Raw genomic sequence first — 21109 nt, forward strand, 5'->3', positions numbered from 1 at the left:
ACATAAGTTATTTATTCCTACCTGAGAACTCCATCTACTTGGTCTTTGGTGTAGCCTTTTCCACTTTCACCACTACCAGAGTAGCTGTCCTTTGTGCAGTTAGGCTTGCTTTGATCACTACTACCTGACGGTTTTCGGCAATGAGGGCTATTTCCAGCAGTGCTTCCATTTTTCATAATTATTTCCAATAGCGCTGTGGAAAGATACAGAAAGCATACTATCTCTATCTCTGTTTACATACACATGGTCTTGAGAAAAAAGTTTTAAAGCTGACAAATTGTGTACTTCAGAAAGATACACCATAGGGTCTTTTAAAATAAATAGCAAGCATTCCCTTATGTACTTAGCTGTTGACAGACTACTGATCACCATTTAGAAGTAGAATATTAAGAAGTTTAATGTTAGTAACTCAAAATTACTATCATCCAATAACTTATGACATACTTTTATTTGTCACATCATGGTGAAACTGCAGAATACCAAAGAAAAAGATAGTCCTTAAAGTAGCCAATGAGATTACCTAAAAAGAAACAGAAATTAGACTTCCTATTTATTTCTCAGCAGCAACAATGGCAGCTAAGTGAGTAATATCTTCAAAATACTTAGGGAGAATAACTATCAACTTGAGTTCTGCATTAATTTTCTGAAAATTAGATAAGATTAAAATAAAAACATTTTCAAACAAACAAAAACTGAGAAAATTTACCACTAAGATTTCACTAGAAGATACTTAAAATACTAAATACTAAAATATTTTGAACAAAAGGAAAATGCTTGCAGACAGGCTGAGATGTAAAAGGGAATGGACATCATGAGGTCCAAATACTGTGGAGCAAACACTGTGGTAATGTGTGAGTAAATCTAAACTGAGTCCATAAAGCAACAGTATATGTCTAGGATCTCCTAGAAAATACTGGAGAGGCACAGAAGAGGGTAGAGAGAATATATGAAATAAGAATGGCCATGTATATTCATAATGATTAAAGATGGGAGGGTGGGAGGGATTGATTTAACTATTTTCTCTCCTTTTGGGTATGCTTGAAACTTCCCACAATGAGTTAAAACTAAACATTGAAAAAATAAAATCAACAGAACTAAAAGGAAAAAACAGAGAAACCCACCTTGACAGTAAAAGATTTTAACACACTTTTAATCCCAAACTGACACTGGGTCGATTAAATAATTACTAAGGATACAAATGACATAAACTTCTAATTTATCAAGTTTGATCTAAGAAACATAAAGTAATTATATACAACAAATGTGAATATTCATTCTTTACAGGCACACAAGGAATGAAAATTGACTACATTATAACTAGACCATAATATTATCCTCTTCAAATCTCAAATAATTAGTATTATAATATACTACAATCTCTGAGCAAAATGCATTTAAGTGAGAAATCAATTACAAAAATGTAACTAGATCACAAATGGGTTGGAAAGGAGAAGAGTCTAGAAAAACTCATGTATCAGAGAAACAATCATAATATAAACAAGAAAGTGGAATTGAAGAAAAATGAACATACTACATATCAGATTTTGTGGGTCATCAAATGGTGCTGGCACAACTGGAGAGCTAAATGAAAAACAATGAATCTGGACCCCTTCTTCACACCATACACAAAAATTAACTCAAAATAGATCACACACCTATATGTAAGAGCTAAAACTATAAAACTCTTAGAAGAAACTATAGGAGTAGATCTTTGTGACTTTGATTTAGTCCAAAATTCTTAGATTTGACAAATTAAGTAAAGTGGCAAAAGAAAAAACAGAGAAACTGGACCTTATCAAAATTGAAAACTTTTGCCCCTCAGAGAATATCATCAATAAAGTAAAAAGACAATCCACAGAATGTGAAAAAATATTTACAAAATCATATATCTGAAAGAGACATATATCTAGAATATATAAAGGATTCTTACAATTCAATAGTAAAAGGACCAAAAACTCAATTAAAAATGGGTAAAGGATCTGAATAGACATTCTCCAAAATAGATATACAAGTGATTAATAAGTACATGAAAAGTTGCACAACAATATCCACTAGGCAAATGAAAATTAAAACTACAACGAGATACCACTTTACATCCATAGGATGACTATCATCAACAAGATGGACAATAACAAGTGTTGACAAGAATATGGAAAAATGGGAACCCTTATACATTGCTGGTGGTAATGTAAAATGCTATGTCCACTTTGAAAAATCACCTGGTAGTTCTTTAAAAGATTAAACATATAGTTACTATTTGACCCAACAATCTTATCCCTGGGTGTATACCCAAGAGAAATGAAAACATACATGTATACAAAAACTGGTTCACAAATGTTCATAATAGTATTGCCAATAATAGAAAAAAGTTGAAACAATTGAAATGTCCATCAAATTATGAACAGATAAATAAAATGTGATATGTCCATATAATGGAATATTATTTGACAATTTAAAAAATGAACTATTGATATATGCTACAACATGGATGAACCTTGAAAACATGCTAAGTGAAAAAAGCCAGTCACAAAAGACCACATATTGTATGATTCCATTTATATGGAATGTATAGAATAGGCAAATCTACAGAGACAGAAAGATCAGTTGTTGCCAAGGGTTACTGGGGAGGGAAGGATAGAATTGGGGAGAAATGAGGAGTCATTGCTAGTGAGTATGAGGTTTCTTTCTGTGATGAAGAAAATGTTCTAAAATTAATTGCTGTTATGGTTGCACAACTCTGTGAACCCACTGAATGGTATACTTTAATTGAATGAATTGTAAGGTATGTGAGTTACATCTCAGTAAAGCTGTTATATATATATATTTTAAAATCCAGCATTGTCATTGCCACACGGCTTGTGGGATCTCAGTTCCCCGACAAAGGACTAAACCCAGGCCACAGCAGTGAAACTGCTGAATCCTAACCACTAGACCACCAGGGAATTCCCGATAATTATTCTTAATATTTTACATATGAGAAATTTCTTCCATATCTTTTTCCTAGCTAACGCATTCAAGAGGTCACCAAAGACATACGATATTCAGTTTTTATAACAATCTAGCTGTAGATGGTACAGAAAGGCTCTTAATTAGACACCAATCTAGTAGTTATTAACAATATAAGAATAACATATAGTTAACTTTTAACTATAGTTTAGATCATATTTAATGCAATCACATTAACCTTGAGAACAGAAGCCAGCACGGTCTAGTGGGTAGTAGTTCACAACTTTTTAATATGAAAAATTTTGTGGAAATTCTGGGAAGACAACAGCTTACTTTTTTTTTTTTTTTTTTTTTTTTTTTTTTTTTTTTTTTTTTTTTTTTAGCGGTACGCGGGCCTCTCACTATTGCGGCCTTTCCCGTTGCGGAGTACAGGCTCCGGACGCACAGGCTCAGCGGCCATGGCTCACGGGCCCAGCTGCTCCGCGGCATGTGGGATCTTCCCGGACCGGGGCACGAACCTGTGTCCCCTGCATCAGCAGGCGGACTCTCAACCACTGCGCCACCAGGGAAGCCCCAGCTTACATTTTAAACCTCATAAATTAGAGCAATTAGACAGCAAAATCAAAACCTCATGTACAAAATCCCAAAATACAAGAAGGTGGGGACAAGCCACCAATAGTTACAAGATCTATGTGGGTAGTATCATCTGTGCAGGAAAAAGCAGAGGACAGTAACAGGGCATTTTACCAGTCCACAGAACAAAATAACTGCAAAATAGCCAACAGGGACTCTCTATGAAGCAGAGCAGGCGAAAATGAGAAAAGTGAATAAAAAGGAATGGGTTTTGCTCACTACAATAGCATATGATTGAAAGGGTTCACAATAAACTCTTAAGGGCATCCAGTCACTACAATTCTCAAAACTAATCAGTCAAAGTTCTCCTCCAGAACAAAGTCACACCAAGGAGAAACTGCTGGGAACAGGATCCAAACTGAAGAGACGAGAGGCAATAGAAGAAAAAGAAAAGCGAAATTCTAGATAAAGTGGGGAAGGAGAAAGGAGTGAGGAGATCTTATATAGCAAGGTGACATACTTTCAAACATTACACAGAAACTGGAGAAGATCTCTGTGTATTTAGAAAGGCTAACTAACTTCACATAAAAATGAATAAAAGAAAATGATAGAAGTGAAATCTGATACAAAGTTACCTTAAAAAAAAAAAGAACAGGATAAATCTCTGAACACAATGAAAGCACACCACAAAGACTTGCCAACAAAATAGGTAAACACTATAACCTACTATTTCTAAACAAGCTGAAAAGACTTTTAAAAATTATTCACAATACAAAAGAACAACATAAATTAGAATTAACCCCCCCTCAAATTATCTACCCATAGCTTAGGTGATAAAACTCAGGAGACAAAAAGAAATGGAAAAATCAATTCAAAAAAGAAGAATTAAACTAGAACAAAGAGTTAATAAACACAACAGAACTGCTGTGTAAATGAAAGAGAACATAAAAAGTACAATTTTTTAACTAAAACAAATGAAAAAGGCAAAAAATTAGAAAGAAAATGGCAAATATCAACGATAGTTAAAGAAGATCCAACATACATATAATGAATGAGTCCTGAAGAAGAAAAATAAAGGAAATTAAACCAATATAACAATAATTGGAGAAAACTTTTCTGATATAAAAATAAAAACATCTGAAACCACATAATGAAAGGGCCAATCATGTACCTAAGAATACTGACCCAGAAAAACCAACATTAAGATATACTCTACTAAAATTAATTGAGCATCTAGTCAAAAAGATCAAATGGCTTATTCTCTTATAAAGAAAATCAGATTGTCATCAGACTTTGCTCATCAGTAGTACTTGCATAAAACAATAGAAATATATATTTAGATACCCAAAGAAAGAAAATTTGAATCAAGGATTTTGTATCCCTCACTAACTTCAAGCATTAAGACCCACAGCTGAACTGTTTTCCACATTCCAGAACTTAGGGAGCATAGTTCCCACAAGGCCTTCCTAGAAATCTACTAGAGAACAGGCTTTAGAAATCCAAAATTAGACATACAATGACATAAGGACTGATGGTGAACATTAAATGTACAGTGACCTATTGAGTTAAAACTGAACTACAATTAAAAGAGAGCACATAGTATGTAGTAATAATATGCTCTGACACTGTAGATAGGTTCAAATATTTTTTAAATGGTAGGATTCCTCTGTCTTTCCTTTTACTTGTAAAAAAAAAGATCATTTGTCTTCTCTTCCTTTCATTTTCATTTGGCAGCTGAAGCCTGGACCAAAGGAACTTATTGGGACCAAGGAAGCACTCATAGCCAAAAGCATGGCTAAGCTTGGTAGGCCTGCACCAATGGGATCAAAAATGCAACTCATTACATACGGGGGGAAAAATGAACAAATGAGTAAATTGGTAATAATGGGAGCCACATTTCTTACTCTCAGAAAATGGAATTACAGGGGGCTTCCTTAGTGGCACAGTGGTTGGGAGTCCGCCAGCCTATGCAGGGGACGTGGGTTCGAGCCCTTGTCCACGAGGATCCCACATGCCATGGAGCTGCTAGGCCCATGCACCACAACTACTGAGGCTGCACTCTGGAGCCTGCAAGCCACAACTACTGAGCCCGTGCACCACAACTGCTGAAGCCTGTGTGCCTATAGTTCGTGCTCTGCAGCAGGAGAGGCCACCGCAGTGAGAGGCATGCACGCCACAGCGAGCAGTGGCCCCCGCTCGCCACAGCTGGAGAGGGCCCACACACGGAAGCGAAGACCCAACACAGCCAAAAATAAATAAATAAAATAAAATTTTAAAAAAACAAAGAAAATGGAATTACAAATATGAAAACAGAAGGTTAGAATGAACCCTGTGGACTTCAAACGGAGGTGTGTGAATCTTTGCACAGACTGCAAAATTAATATAGATTAAATTACTACAGGCATGCGTATACCCACAAACACATATAACACAGAGATACACATACATACATGCAACATACACACACATACATGCATTCATACATACATATATTTCTTTTTTTAAGATTTATTTATTATTATTATTATTTTTGGCAGCATTGGGTCTTCATTGCTGCACGCCGGCTTTCTCTAGTTGTGGCGAGAGGGGACTACTCTTTGTTGTGGAGCGCAGACTTGTCACTGCAGTGGCTTCTCTTGTTGCAGAGCACAGGTTCTAGGCGCGTGGGCTCAGTAATTGTGGCTCACAGGCTCTAGAGTGCAGGCTCAGTCGTTGTGGTGCATGGGTGTAGTTGCTCCATGGCATGTGGGATCTTCCCAGATCAGGGATCAAACCCGTGTCCCCTGCATTGGCAGGTGGATTCTTAACCACTGTGCCACCAGGAAGTCCCCATACATATATTTCTTAGCTCTACCAAGAGGACCTAGAGACAATGACATACCTGTAGCAACGAGCTTATCAAGTGTCTATATCTTAGTTTCTAAGTACCATTATCCTCTAAAAAGAATCAGGACTCCTGGGGAGAGAACTGATTCCCAGGGCAGAGAAAGTAAAACAAAACATAAGCCTGAAAACTTTTTTGTGCCAGAAAGTAAGGAAGTTCAAAGAATGATGAGGACATGTCAAAAAGACATAGCAGCCAGCCTGAAGGGGCTCCTACTGACTAAATCTGAGGCAATCTGAGCATCAAAATGAATAACGATAATAATGGATTAAATAGGAATCCATGAATCCATACTAATAAATAAAGTTAAGTGCCAACTAATAAACTGCAGAAGAAATAATGGAATAAAAAACCAACATGTGGCAACCATCAGAAATTTATTCTGAAAAGAATCATCAATGGATGCTAAAAGGAGTTAGTGAAAGTTTGTTGTGGAACAGGACATTTACAGTTTCAAAGTATTTTCCCACAAAATATTTATTAATTACAAGAGGGGGGAATAAAAGTAAGTTTAGAGTGGAGAAACCTGGTAATCACCAACTTCACCAAGTGATCAAAGTTAACCTCACCAGTAAGGACGAAATCAACATAACATGTCTCCTGATAAGTTACACTAAGAACATGGTATGCCTGCCAAAGATTCATAAGAGGAAATGTCAGCCAAACCCAAATTGAGGGAAATTCTATTAAATATCTGGTCTGCACTCATCAAAAATGCCAAGATCAAGAAAGAAAAGAGAGGGGATGTAAATTGGTACAGCTGCTATGGAGAACGGTATGGAGGTTCCTCAAGAAACTAATAATAGAGCTACCGTATGATCCAGCAATCCCACTCCCACTCCTGGGCATATATCCAGAGAAAAACATGGTTCAAAAGGATACATGCACCCCAATGTTCATTGCAGCACTGTTTACAATAGCCAAGACACGGAAGCAACCTAAATGTACATTGCTAGATGAATGGATAAAGAAGATGTGGTACATATATACAATGGAATATTACTCAGCCATTAAAAAAGAATGAAGTAATGTCATTTGCAGCAACATGGATGGACCTGGAGATTATCATACTAAGTGAAGTAAGTCAGACAGAGAAAGATAAATATAATGTGATATCACTTACATGCGAAATCTAAAAAAGATGATACAAATGAGCTTATTTACAAAACAGAAACAAACTCACAGACTTAGAGAATGAACTTATGGTTTGGTTACGAGGGGCTGGGGTTGGGGAGGGATGGATTGAGAGTTTGGGACTGACATGTATACATGCCTATATTTAGAATAGATCACCAACAAGGACCTACTGCATAGCACAGGGAACTCTGCTCAATACTCTGTAATAACCTAAATGGGAAAAGAATTTGAAAAAAGAATAGATACACGTATATGTATAAATAAATCACTTTGCTCTACACCTGAAACTAACACAATGTTGTTAATTGTTTGATTAAACAAGCAATTCTTAGTCAACTATACTCCAATATAAAAAAAAAAAGAAAAAAGATATCTAGAGAACAAAATATGCCAAATAAATGCAACATATGTCCTTTTTGCTATCAAAAACATAACTGGGAGAACTGGCAGAATTTGAATGAGGTACATGCATTAATTTCATGAATCTGATGGTTATACTGTTGTTATGTAAGAGTGTCCTTGTCTTAAAAAACATACACTGAATTATTTAGGGGTAACAGGACATCATGTCTACAACTTACTCTTAATTGGTTCAGGAAAAAATATAATAAGAACAAATTGTGTATGTGTGTGGGTGGGGGAGAGATAGCAGGGAGAGAGAGGGAGGGCACGATAAAGCAAATGCAGTAAAATTTTATCAAATAGGAAGCCTGAGTGAAAGGTACATAGGGAAGTCTACACTACTTTTAAGACTTTTCTATAAATTGGAAAGTATTTCAGAATTTTTAAAAAGCTAAAATATGGAGGGAAAATAGAGAGAGTATATGAAAAGAAAATATAACTGTTTTCAGTAATTTTTATCAGTGAGGTAGTATTGGTAATATTACACTGAAACTATTATGTATATGATGTGGCATAAAGCAAATAAATAATCATGACACAGTCTATCATTTGCCATGGCCTTGAAAACCAGGATTACTACTGTGGAAGGAAAAAAACAGAAACAGAAGTGAGAAAAGTTTAAACATCCCAAAGTGCTTAACTTGAATTGGACTTACTAGTATAAACTTATTAAGCTGTTTTAACTTAAAAAAAAAAAATTCCCTAGTCTGTACACTGAAAAGGCCCAGAAACAATGAACAATCTATTAGCCACAGCATCCTTAGTACCAGATTGTGATACTGAAACACCATTTTCCACTAAAAGAAACCAGGGCTTACTGGAGATATGGTTGATTCCAGGTCTAGTATAGGGAATATATAAGAGGAACCTGAAACTTTCCGTTATACCAGAGAAAGGAAACTATTAAAGACTATTGTGAATGTGTCTATAGGACTCAGGAGCTAACCTAAAGGTGTTCCCACTGGCCAGATCTAAAAAATAATATTATCTGCCTTTGGAAAAGGGGAGCCAACTCCTTTTCTTGAAAACTGATAAAAGCAGTCAAGCACTTATCATATCCTGCCTTTCCTATATGAACTGCAACACTGTGTAACCCTAAGACAGGTGAGGGGAAAGTGTCTCTTTATAGAAGTATTTCAGCCAATAAAAGAAAAATTATTTTTTAAAAATGGTTAAAGCCAGATGTGAAAGTGGTTATATGTGTTTATATTTGCAGGTGGCCACAAAGTCCCTATGCATGCTAATTAGGAGTTATCTGTACATTCCCTTTCATTCTTAGCACGAACAGATTCTCATGGACATCTTCCATGTTAAAAGCTAGATGCTAGATATTGTTAAAGCAGGATCATACAGTTGCTTTAAATTTTCAAGTTATTATGATACTGAAAATCTTTCTACAATTTCATGCATAGGAGCTGTGCTTAACAATGGCTGTGTGTATACATGCACTCACGCCAAGCACTCTTTGGCTCCAGAAGAGTGAAAATTTGGACAAGTTCCATTACCTCTGGGTCTCACTATCCAGTTTTATCATCTTAAAAATGGAATCAGCAAGGTTTTCTGGATTAACAATCACTGGAACCAATGCCTGAGAAGGTAATGGATTCAGTTTCAAATACTGCCAGAATTTAGAACACACTGGCCTTTTCTGATTTATTACATGTCTTAGCTATCATAGGAGATCTCAGTTACCACAATAATGTACAGTATTACAAATATTAATTGGGCAGATACAGTACTTATAAACCAGAGTACATTTACTTTTGGTTTTAAAACTATGCAACCTTATTTTATGTGTTCACTTTCCAGACAAACAGCCTTGCTTGTGGTTTTAATGTAATTTGTACTTACTTTAAGTATACTCTGTATTAAGGACCAGTGGAAAAGTAAATATAGTATTAAAAATGGTTATGTGGATAATCCAAAAGTGAAAAACCAAGATCTGTTTTTATTTCATAAGGTTCTGCTGCACACCTGTTATATATAATGTCCATCACTAACAAAACCTAAAATAAGAACACATGATTTGAAAAAAGGATTTTTTTCCTTCCTCCTCACAAACTGGAAATAGCTTTTATTTGTGTGATTATAAAAGTAATGTTGTTCAGCTCATTAAAAAAGACATAACAAAGTGAAGATCACTTATAAATCCTACACAAGAAAAAAAATCACTCAACCATTTTGGTATATTTAACTCTAGTTACTCTAGTTGGCTAGCTGTCTAGCTTCTTATATATTCTGAAACAAAATGAGAATAATCTACATATGATTGTAGCCTACCTTTATTAAGTTCATAATTCAATGTATATATCACTTAAGAGCAATAAATCTAGGTCCACATCATCTTTATTTTTTAAGACCTTGTTCAGAACTATTGCAATAGGGGAGAGAGAGCAGGCTGAACTCTGAATTCATTAAGACAGCTGGGAATTTGTAGCCAATAAGCAGGGTGAGGTGGGTCAGTGGATGGAAAATTACTGAGGCACATCATCGTTTTTAATAGGTGCATAGTGTATGAATGCAATGCAATTTATTTAATCAATTCCCACTGATGGACTCTTTCCAAATTTTTGCTACAGTGACAACCCTTATACATACATTTTTGCACACTTGTCCGATCATGGAAAAACTTCACTTGTGAATATATTACCATGAAAAGGCTTACAGCTATAACTTTTTCATTTATTTATTTAACAAATTGTCTTCATTGATAAGGGAATAAAATTATATAAACAAGTATTATTCCAGAAAATCTAGGCTTTACAGATGCCACAAGTATATGCAAAACACTGTTAGACACCCTATGAGTAGAAAAGATGATTAACATTAAAATAGTTCCTGACAACAGGAGAGGAACAGCTATACACATAAATAATACAAGGAATAAGTGCAAGGCAAGGAGAACTACATGTTAACTAAGAAGGGAATGAGTAGTTGAATCCAAACAGAGATTAATCCTAATTTAAGGTAATTATTTTATGCTTAAATAGGTAATTAAAAAATGACAGAAAAGAGACGAACACTATATTGTTAACTCCAAGGCACCATCCAAATACTTTTGCCATAGTATTCAATAGTAATACATGAAATTCTTATAGCTCTTAATAAAATAACCTTATAATAATCCTGTGAAGACTACAGATAAAACTGCGGCCCAGGAAAGGAAAGGGGAATGACAGGAATTGAGCCATTTCTGTGTCCAGCAGATACTTCCTATTTCATTCTTCTAGAATGTAAGCTCCCAGAGAAGAAGAACTGTCTTATTGTTCACTGACTCCCTAGTTCCTAGAGCAGTGCCTGCCACAAAGAAGTATGGATTCAGTAAATATTTGTTGAATAAATATATCCCCATTTTATAGATGAGGAAATTGAGGATCAGAAAGACAGTTATGGATGTAGGGGCACAAAACCATTAAATTAAGGCTCAAACCAAATTCAGTATTCTTTCTTCAACTATAATGTCTGAAATAGTTTGGTTATTAGCTGAAATTTGGAGATCATTTTATAACACTTGGTGCTATCAAAATAACTGTTCTGAATGTATAATTTACACTTGTCACTAAATTTTGATTAAGTCAGAAACAGAAGAAAACGGAATTGTCTTGAAAGGAATAGGCTGCATACTACTACAGATGTGAAATGACAGTTTTAAAAGCTTTATTTTACCAATTTAAGTGTGACAAAGGAGGAGAGAACTTTGAATTTTTTATCAGATTTAAATTTAAAAATAATGCAGCAAAAAAAAAAGAAGAAAAATCTACAAACATATGTCTCATCTGAGGGGAAAAATAAAAAGAGGACTATTTTTATTGCTATTGTGCTGATAGATGCTGCAAATTATACGTGAGTTATCCATTCAATAAAGTAGACACAGGATGGCCTTTTTTGAAGCTGGAGGCTGCCATTTGGTTCAAATTACTATGAACTTCTTGAAAACAATTAAAATGCTTTTCTCTGAAAAAAAAATCTATACTTCAAACTGCCTGCCAATTAGTATGAAACATTAAAGTATTAAAATACCAATGTAAAGAATTAAAACAGTGAGACTGTATCTCTGTAAAAATCCAAAACATATCAATAATCCAATAAATATACAGTTTAAGAAACTAAAATGCAATTTACTTTCGCATGCTGACATTACTTTTCCAGAATATTTATATGTCCTATGTAAGTAGACATATACATATATCAATCCTTTCAAACATAAACCAAACTCACAGTATGAAAATATTTGAAAGCTGTAAAATTCAATTTGCTTAGAAGTCCACTGCAATAAATAAACTGTAAAATAATATTCTCAACTAAATACTTAGAAAGCAACAATGTCCTAGACTCATTTGAAGATGCTTTTCCTCAAGGGAAACTCCTGCCAGCTTTTTAAAGTGGTTTATCAATCAGACTTCTCACCTGGCAAGAATAAAATGTAAAGAGGACAAAAATTCTAGAATTTAGCTAGAACTTAGTCTTACATCTTCTCATTCACTATATAAGAGAAATCAAAATGCAATGTTTTATTTTGCCTATCCTAGCATGAAAACACATTCATCAAAACTCTTTGTTACAAGGATTTGAGGGTAGTCTAGAATAGGTGAAATTCAGGTATAAAAATTTTAAATTCCATTTTAACCAACAGCTTCAATTCCCTTCTACATGAAATATTTTATCAGAAACTTATACAAATGTTCTAGATCTTTCCCTCCCCTGAATTCTTAAATTATTCCAATAAACATCTTCTGAGAACATTCTATGTAAAATACACTTTAAGTATTTGCATGTGACTTAGCTAATGTTCACATGGGCCCTGTGATGAAAATCTTCCTTTTACTCATAACTAAACAAGGCTTGGCAACGTTAAGCAACTCATCCCTGGTTACAAAGCTGTCAGAGGCAAAGTCTGCACCTGAATAAGGTCTTCAGACTACACCACAACTGTAATCAACCACTTTATTTGGTAATCACATATTGCCATACAATACACTGTACTATTAACTTTCACTGTTATTTTCTTAATTTTCCCTATGTTCATGACTTTAAGAGCAATGTGCTGTGCTTTGATATCTTACAGTATCTTTAGTATTAGCAGATTGATTCAAGTTGCTTGTATGATAGAATTACAGACTACAAGTTTAAAAATTCTCAAAGCCTCACACTTGTTAAATGGAAATGATACCAAAATAATTGAGTGCTGTTAAATGCCTTCCATGTATTAACTCATCTAATTCTCATAAAAGCCCTATAAAATCGGTACCTTATTGTCCCATTTTGCAGACAAAAATGCTAAAAGCTAGAAAGGTTATCTAACTTGCCCAAGATTAAGGTTACAAGTTAGTTTTGGGCAAGGCTTCAAAAGCCAAGGTATCATCTCGAGTGGTTACATGCTCAATGTTAAAACTGTCCCTCTAAGACTAGACAATGACTAAATGAAATCATGTGGTCATACAGTTGAGAAATTCAAAAAATTTTAACTCTGGGCAATGATTTCTTGGATATGAAACCAAAAAGCACAGGCAATAAAAGCAAAAATAGACAAATGGCCCTATATCAAACTTAAAAAATTCCTGTACATCAAAGGAAACAACAGAATGAAAGACAACCTACAAAATGGGAGAAAAAAATCTGCAAATCACATATCTGATAAGGAGTTAATATCCAGAATATATAAAGAACTCCTACAACTCGACAACAAAAAAATAACCTAATTTAAAAATGAGCAAAGGACTTGAATAGATATTTCTCAAAAGATGATATAAAAATGGCCAAAAAGCAAATAAAAAGATACTCAACATCACTAATTGTTAGAGAAATGCAAATCAAAACCACAATGAGATATCACCACACATTTGCCAGGATGGCTACTATCAAAAACCAAAATGCAAACAAACAGAAAATAACAAGTGTTGGTGAGGATGTGGAGAAACTGGAACTCTTGTGCACTGTTGGCAGGAATGTAAAATGGCATTAACTGCTATGGAAAACAGTATGGCAGTTCCTCAAAAAAAGTGAAAACAGAATTACCAATATGATCCAGCAATTCCATTTCTGGGTATATATCCAAAAGAAGTGAAAGCAGGATCACAAAGAGGTATTTGCACACCCATGTTCATAGCAGCATTATTCACAGTAGCTAAGATATGGAAACTACAATCTATTCATAGATGATGAATGGATGCCGAAAATGTGGTGCATATATATGCAACGGAATATTACACAGCCTTCAAAAAGGAACTCCTGGTATATTTATGCTACAACATGGATGAACTTCAGGGACACTATGCTAAGTTAAATAAGCCAGTCAAAAAAGGCAAGTACTATATAATTCCACTTATATAAGTTATCTATAGTAGCCAAATTTTTAAATGAAATTACAGTGGTGGTTGCCAGGGGCTGGGTGGGTAGGGAAATGGGGAATCGTTTAATTGGCATAGAGTTTTAGTTTTGTAAGACAAAATTTTGGAGATCTGTTGTACCACAATGTGAAAATGGTTAACACGACTGAACTATACACTTAAAAATGGTTAAGTTGGTAAATTTTGTTGTGTTTTTGCCACACTAAAAACAAAAAATCACTTTCTTTTCTTTCATTGCCCTCTCCTGTCCTTCCTGGTACAGTACTCAGCAGCAGTGTAATGAAAAGGATAGAGAAAAGTACGGAATGCAAGGGCTTTAACAATGTAGAAAAGAATTAAAACAACAACAACAAAATGAAACAGGTCTCCCCACATTCTTACTGACTTACTGATAATTTTTTTCTTAACCTGGAAATATCTTGAACCTCAAGTGAAAACAGTATCCTATCGGCCAGACAATGGAGTGTAGTGGTGAAGGGCCTTTTGGAGCTAGAGAGCTCAAGTAGTATTCTGACTTTGTTACTAATTACTGTCTGACCTTGGGTAAGTTATTTTCATTCATTTACTCATTCATTCATTCATCAAAAAGTCTGTTTCCCTATGAGTAAACCTGGTCAAATGAATCCTAGGATTGTTCTGGGGAGTAAATGAAACAATTCATGTAAAACACTAGACACTCTGTAAGCACTCAATACATGCTGGCTATAATTACTTTATAGCCTAGAAAGCAGGACAAGAACAGGACTTCGACTAAAGGAAGTCCAGTACTCTATTCCTAAACATGTGCCTCATTTGCCGATAATTATGGTGCTATCGAATCGGATACTATTTAGCAAATCATTCCTGACTCTTATCATTCTTGTGCTCCTCTCTTCTAAAGAACTCTCTCTCGGAAAAGCAATGTCATCTCAGGTGTTCGAAAACGTTTGCTTTGGCAACAGTGTTTCCTACCCCAGAGGCGGTGGAACCAGGGACCTGTACATTAACCACCAAGAGTTCCCCGTTCCTCTCACTTCATTAGGGGCCTAGACCTTATTTGGGGGTGAAGATGAGGAGGGAGGGGGCCACACACCCACACACCCAGATATAAAGCCCCACTCTGGTAAGACAGGACCAGACGAATCTCCTGGAAGAATGACAGCTGGACATTTACGAAAACCGACCAGGGAACCGGCAACTCTTGCCTGCCGGCTGAGAGCCGGCATCTCGCAGGCAAGCTGGCGCGGAGGGAGTCTCGGGCGGTCCACAGCGGGCCCGGCTGGGTCGGTCAGGGCCGGGGCGGGGGTGTGTCGGGGAGGACCGTCCGGGGGGCCGGGCGGGCGGGGTCGTGGGGCCCGGGGGCCCTGCGGCTCCCAGAGGGGCGATGGTGGGGCGGGGGCGGGTTGCGCGGCGGCCCGGGGACCGGCCGGGAAAGAAGGGGACCGAGGGCCTCACCGCGGGCCGAGGGCAGTGGGTAGAGCTTCTCGGCCTTCTGCAGGAAGCGCTGGGCCTTCTCGCGGTTGCCGGCGTTCAGGGCCTCCCGGGCGATCTCGACACATTTCTCCGCCTCATCCCGGTTCCCCTCCATGGCTTGCGCCTTCTTCCGTTTCCTGCGGGAGCGCAGCGACGAGAGGCGGAAGCCGCCGTCGCCGAGGAGGCGAGGCTGGCCGGGGTTGGGGGCGTGCGGAGGCGAGCGGGGAGGAGCGCAGGCGACCGCGGCGGCGGGGCCCCGGCGCGCTGGCGGGCTTGCGGCTCCGCCTCCTCTCGGCGGCCTCCCCGCCCCCCGTGGGCCGCTACGGCTCGAGCCGCATCCCTCCCGGCCCCCGGACTGACCTCCCGGGTCCGACCGCCCGAGCCGACTCGGCGGTCCCTGCCTGGCGCGGCCCGGCTCGGGGCCGACCGACCTGGAGGCCGGGGGTGCGGGCGATACCGGGCCGGCTGACCGCCGGGGGGTTCCGCCGAGGCGGGGACCCGGCCGCCTGCAGCGGCAGTGACGTGCCCCCTGACCTCCCGGGGCGGCCCGCTCGGGCGGCAGCCCGCCTTCCTATAGCGGCCAGGCGACGGGTCGGGGTGGGGACGTCCGTTTTCAGGAAGATTCCCAGGGATCGAAGGCCCCGCCTCTGGGCCCCCAGCCTCGGGAGGATTCTGTCAGGTGAGGACCGCGCTTCCGGCACAGGTGTTCAGGAAGCCCAGGAGAGCTTAGTTTGACCCTCACTCCTGTTTCATTGCCGTATTTCAGCGATACACCATTTTTCTGACCCAGATGCCATTAAACTTAGTACATCCAAGAGGTACAAAGCAAACGCTTACATAATTTGTAGTTTGCACTTATTCTGGTGAAAACCACAACCGTAATAAGGCTTCATGACCGAAACAGGACGGAAATCAGCTCTTTGAGAGCGTATTACCATCACATAAGTAAACTTGTTGGGTTTTCTCCCTTCTTCCATTTTAACATCACCCCTTGTGAAATGATGTACCATGTCATGTTGGTCTCCTCGGTGAAGGGAAAGGGCCCACTTTTTGCTTGGTAATGTCCTCTTCCAAATTTCAAAAATTAAGAACTTGCCAGGAACCAAGTGTCGAAATGATCCGTACTACAAAATAACCATTTTCACACAATGCTCAGTAGAGATATTAGCCATGCCAGCAAATATGAACTCAGGACTTGCATAAAAATCCTGATTCCTCTCTGTAAAACGGGAATAGCACGTCCCCCAAAGATGTTACCGTGTATTGAACAATTTAATTCAAGTAGCCTTCAAAACAGCCTGCAGCACACAGGAAACACTATTCTCAGTCTAAACTGGAAGTTCCTTCCGTGGAGAGAGCTACGTACAGGACTCCCCTACCTGCTCCCCACCTCTCCCACCCAACTCCACCACAGTGCTCTGGCGTAGGGCTGCTGTCACTAACAGCAAACACAGCTAACAAACGGAGATGGTCAAACTTAACCTAGAAAACAGCAACCTGTCCCATGTTCCGGCTCCTGCTGAAGTTTTAACAGTTCATTACATAGTAAAAATAAATTATACTTGTGCCTTCTGACTCTGATGTACAGAATTAAGAGTTTAATTTCAAGGAAAGAAATGTGCTTAGGTTATTGCTGGATAAGATACCTATTCAAAACAAAGCTGTTCCTATTACAATCAAGCAGATTTTATACACAACTAGTTTGGGATATGACCTTTATTGAGCTTATCCACCGGAGTGGAAATAATGTCTGTACAAAACCAAATGTTTGTTACTATAACTTCTGCATCACAATTAAAATCCAAACAGTTTTTTAAAAACAGTCAACTCAATCAAAACCCACTACTTCAGAATCAATAGCTTCTTTGAAGCCACAGTAACACTTAAATATGGTTAAGACTCGAATGCAGAAATTTGGTTGGTTGGAAAGCTAATTAAACTTCCAACTTGCTCAAATAGAATTACAAAAAGGCAAAATTGTGTTTTTCACAGAGATACAGTCCACTGGAATCACCAACACTGGACAGCTGTTAAGAGTATTTAGAGTCCTGAGATAATAAGGAATCCAGGCATCCTTTAGACAGTCTTCTGTTGTCCTTTCTTCCCAATCAGAGATTTGTGGATGTGTGGAATGACACCTGGAAGAAGGATAAAATAACATAGTACTTTAAAACCAAAATAGTTTAATGTTCAACTTGGAAGACGTCTTTAAATGTGAGTAAAAATTCAGAAATACATACAGATATCAAATTTCATGATGCAACCATACTACAGATCACTGAAACTATACTGTGTCCTCTTCTAGACTGAAAATTACTAGTAGGAATTAAAGCAAAGAACTCTTTTCTCTAAAGCAATTAAAATTTTAGTATTTACATACCACCACCAGCAATTGTAGCCTTGATGAGAGAGTCCAATTCCTCATCTCCACGAATAGCAAGTTGCAAGTGACGAGGGGTAATACGTTTTACCTTCAAGTCTTTTGATGCATTTCCTGCCAATTCAAGTACCTAGAAGACAGAATGTAATCAATCTCCTTCCCGCTTTCCTTATCTTCAAGATCCTGACAAGAATCAAAGCCTCATGAACGTGTATCTACCAAGTGTCATCTCCCCCACTACCTGAATGGCAAGATACGCAAAACCTGTAAAGGGGGAACGCAATTTTATTTCCTGAAGCCGCAAACTCAAGCCCAGCGGGAACCCATCGTGAACACCAGCCCCCTCTAGCGTTGTCAGAAGCTTCTCGCCGCGTTTAGAGCCTGGGAGTTTTCTTGCATCACTTTCCTCCTTCCCTCCCGCCGCCTCCCCCCACCCCACCCCCCCAATCTTTCCCAGATTATAGGCGTACACCCATTTACCTCTGCGGTGAGGTACTCCAGGATGGCTGCGCTGTACACAGCGGCAGTCGCGCCCACACGTCCATGGCTGGTCGTCCTAGATTTCAGGTGTCGATGAATACGGCCCACCGGGAACTTTATTTTTAGCATACACAAACATAAATGCACAAAGGTAGACGGGCCAAAGACGGTAAAATTATACGCGCGCCAAAGCAAGGGGAACGGACGCTGGTGCAGCAACGCGCCCCAGCACCCACACACGTGATCGCCCCCCTCCCTGATATTTATTGTATCGGTAAGCCAAGTCGCGACACCATCACCCACGCAAAGACGAAACGCTCATCTAGAGTGATGATAAACAAGAGAGGAAAAGGAAAGAAAAACGCCACGATTCCCAGACTGCACGAACCACCACTGACTGACCTGCAAACCGGCTCTCTGCGAGCGGGAAACCGCCTTTGTCTTGGCCTTTCCGGAGTCCTTCCCAGCCTTACCGCCAGCCTGCGGCGCGCACACGCCCGCGAGCGAAGAAGGAACGCAGAATATAGGATTACCAGGGCGGCGCGCCCCTCCCCCACCGCGGCGCGGCCCGGGCGCGAGCGCGGCCCCGTGCCCAGCCGGGGTCTTCGGCCCGCCGCGCGCCGCAAGGGCGACCCCGCCCGCCCGACCCGCGCTGCGCGCCCGCCGCGGCCGCGCGCCGCCGTCCACCCGCTCGCCGCCCGCCGGCCCCCAGCGGCGCTGCGCGCGCCACCCAACCGTCGCCGCCCGCCGCGAGATCGGAGGCTGCTCCGCTCGCCGCCGACAAAACACCTCCCCCCGCTCTTCCAAATCCTGTCTCCGCGCGTTCCCAGCCGTTGCCGCTTCAAACCCATCTCCGTTTGTAACGGGTTTTTCTCCCGCCGGCAAAAACCCGCGGAGTCTTCGAGCGCCTCCACCAAGTTTACCATTTCAAATTCTGCTGAAGCTCAAACAAGCAAGGCAGAGAGAGGACTAGTCAAACACCCAGCGAGAACCTGCCACCTACTCCTTCGTCGCACCGCGATTCAAACTGCGCTGTCTCCCGCCTTCCCCGCTCCCTTTATACTGCAGAATGTTCCCTCATCCGGGAACCCGGATTGCTCATCCCACCAATGGCTGCTACCCGCCCTCGGGACGCGTCCTTGAAGCCCCAGCCAATGAGCAAGCGAAGAAAAGGGCGGAGGGGCGGGCGCTTCGCAGCTCGAGCCGCTATTGGGGCGTGGGGAAGGCGGTGGGGGAGGGCAGAGGGATGGGAACTGGGGAGAAGAAGGGCACGGCGGCGGGAGGGAAGAAACAGAGCGAGCTACGCTGCGGGAGCAAGGGGACCCGCCGGCTGTGGTCACGTGCTTGGGAGGAGGGGCTGAGAGGCTTAGGGGAGGGGCATGCAGTACCGAGCACCGCCCCCCCCCCCCCCCCCACTCACGTCACCCGCTCAGCCTTCTTCTCCTAGCCTGGTTCCAGAGACCACGTGAAGTCTCCGCGGGGTCTAGCGCGCCCTCCTTCCCGCCCTGCCTCCCCCCGCAAGAGTACCTCGCAGGCGGAGACCCACCAGTCCTCATCCTTCTTCCGGGGCCCGGGGTACCCTCCTCCCCGGTCCCCTCTGCATCGCTGCGGCTCCTCCGGTCTGACAGGTAGCGCGAACGCGTACAGTGAGAGGAGCCCCGAGTTCATCGCGAACCACAGCCTTGATAGTGATGCCGCGTTCCTTCCCCCTAGGCGAGTCCCGAGCCACCGACTGATCAGGACCCACTGTTGCAACTTCATTTTCAGCTGAATGTCCCTACTCTTCTTTCCTCACGACTTGTGACTCCCCTACCTCCCCTACCCCACCCCAACGGGATAGTTTCACAGGAAATTCAGTGAGGCAAAGTCACCTCGTTGGTCACAAAAGACGTTTTGGTCTACCCATAGAGGGCTTGGGGTGAGGCGGTTATCTTTTCTTAAATCATAAGCCATGTTTTTCTGGAAATTACATGTCAATGGGTTGTACCTATAGCCTGGTGTCTAAAGTTGATTTAGTGAAACCTTAAAGCTATTATGTGTCAACTTGTATGCTAAACAGTTTGCTACATGACAAATGTTCGGTAAATGTCAGTGGGGTAACTCCCAGCATGATTCACAGACAGTTACAGATGGTCCGTGTAATCAATTGCAAATGGTGGGCTTAAAAAATAGTACTGTACACACACAGTACGATCCTAATGCCAGCTACCTAGTCTTCCAACTAATAGATTAATAACACCTGTATACATGTCCAGCTGCTTGAAGAAAGTAGTGATCTAAATCTTTAACATTTATAGTATTTAATAGTGTATTACATTTTAAACATATTTCAGTATTTCTGACGTCAAGAAATTTTGAAATACATACTTTTAAATACTGTAGTTCGGGTTTCAATTTGAAAGATTTTATCAAATTAGAGGACTTCTCTATTTCTAGGAGTTAAGTTCCAAGATTCCCAACAATTTGACACGAAGGCTTCTTATTTTCTTCCCCTTGCAACTGAGATTT

The 21109-nt window shown here is 40.2% G+C and overlaps 2 protein-coding genes across 4 annotated transcripts in view; both read right to left on the minus strand.

Moving 5' to 3' along the window:
• DNAJB14 (DnaJ heat shock protein family (Hsp40) member B14) overlaps window positions 1-16156 on the minus strand; it is a 47405-nt gene extending 31249 nt beyond the window's left edge. Inside the window, exons 1-3 of one of the 3 annotated variants that reach the window (XM_060012038.1) lie at window positions 16102-16152; window positions 15724-15878; window positions 22-193 (exon numbers count right to left, since the gene is read on the minus strand). In XM_060012038.1, coding sequence (XP_059868021.1) covers window positions 22-193; window positions 15724-15856 — 305 coding nt within the window. In that variant the 5' untranslated portion in view covers window positions 15857-15878; window positions 16102-16152. Of the gene's footprint in view, window positions 1-21; window positions 194-15723; window positions 15906-16101 lie in introns of those variants that run through there. The other 2 variants (XM_060012039.1, XM_060012040.1) reach the window with 2 other exon arrangements.
• A 1266-nt stretch (window positions 16157-17422) lies between these two features.
• H2AZ1 (H2A.Z variant histone 1) lies at window positions 17423-19682 on the minus strand. Its single transcript, XM_060011620.1, has 5 exons — window positions 19525-19682; window positions 19004-19081; window positions 18602-18715; window positions 18122-18251; window positions 17423-17879 (listed from the first exon to the last, which is right to left on the minus strand). Exons 1-5 carry the CDS (start codon window positions 19525-19527, stop codon window positions 17818-17820), a joined length of 387 nt encoding a protein of 128 aa, XP_059867603.1. The 5' UTR covers window positions 19528-19682; the 3' UTR covers window positions 17423-17817.
• Window positions 19683-21109: the final 1427 nt, after the last annotated feature.

The sequence above is a fragment of the Delphinus delphis genome, chromosome 5, assembly GCF_949987515.2.
Source record: "Delphinus delphis chromosome 5, mDelDel1.2, whole genome shotgun sequence".
In the NCBI taxonomy this organism is placed as follows: Eukaryota; Metazoa; Chordata; class Mammalia; order Artiodactyla; family Delphinidae; genus Delphinus; species Delphinus delphis.

Bases quoted from the DNA above. Each gene is read 5' to 3' on its own strand.
- H2AZ1 (XM_060011620.1), bottom strand. The intron at 18,716-19,003 runs GTCAGTCAGTGG...CTAAAAATAAAG, and splicing joins CGCAGAGAGCCGGTTTGCAG to TTCCCGGTGGGCCGTATTCA. The intron at 18,252-18,601 runs GTAAATGGGTGT...TCTGTCTTCTAG, and splicing joins TGGAGTACCTCACCGCAGAG to GTACTTGAATTGGCAGGAAA.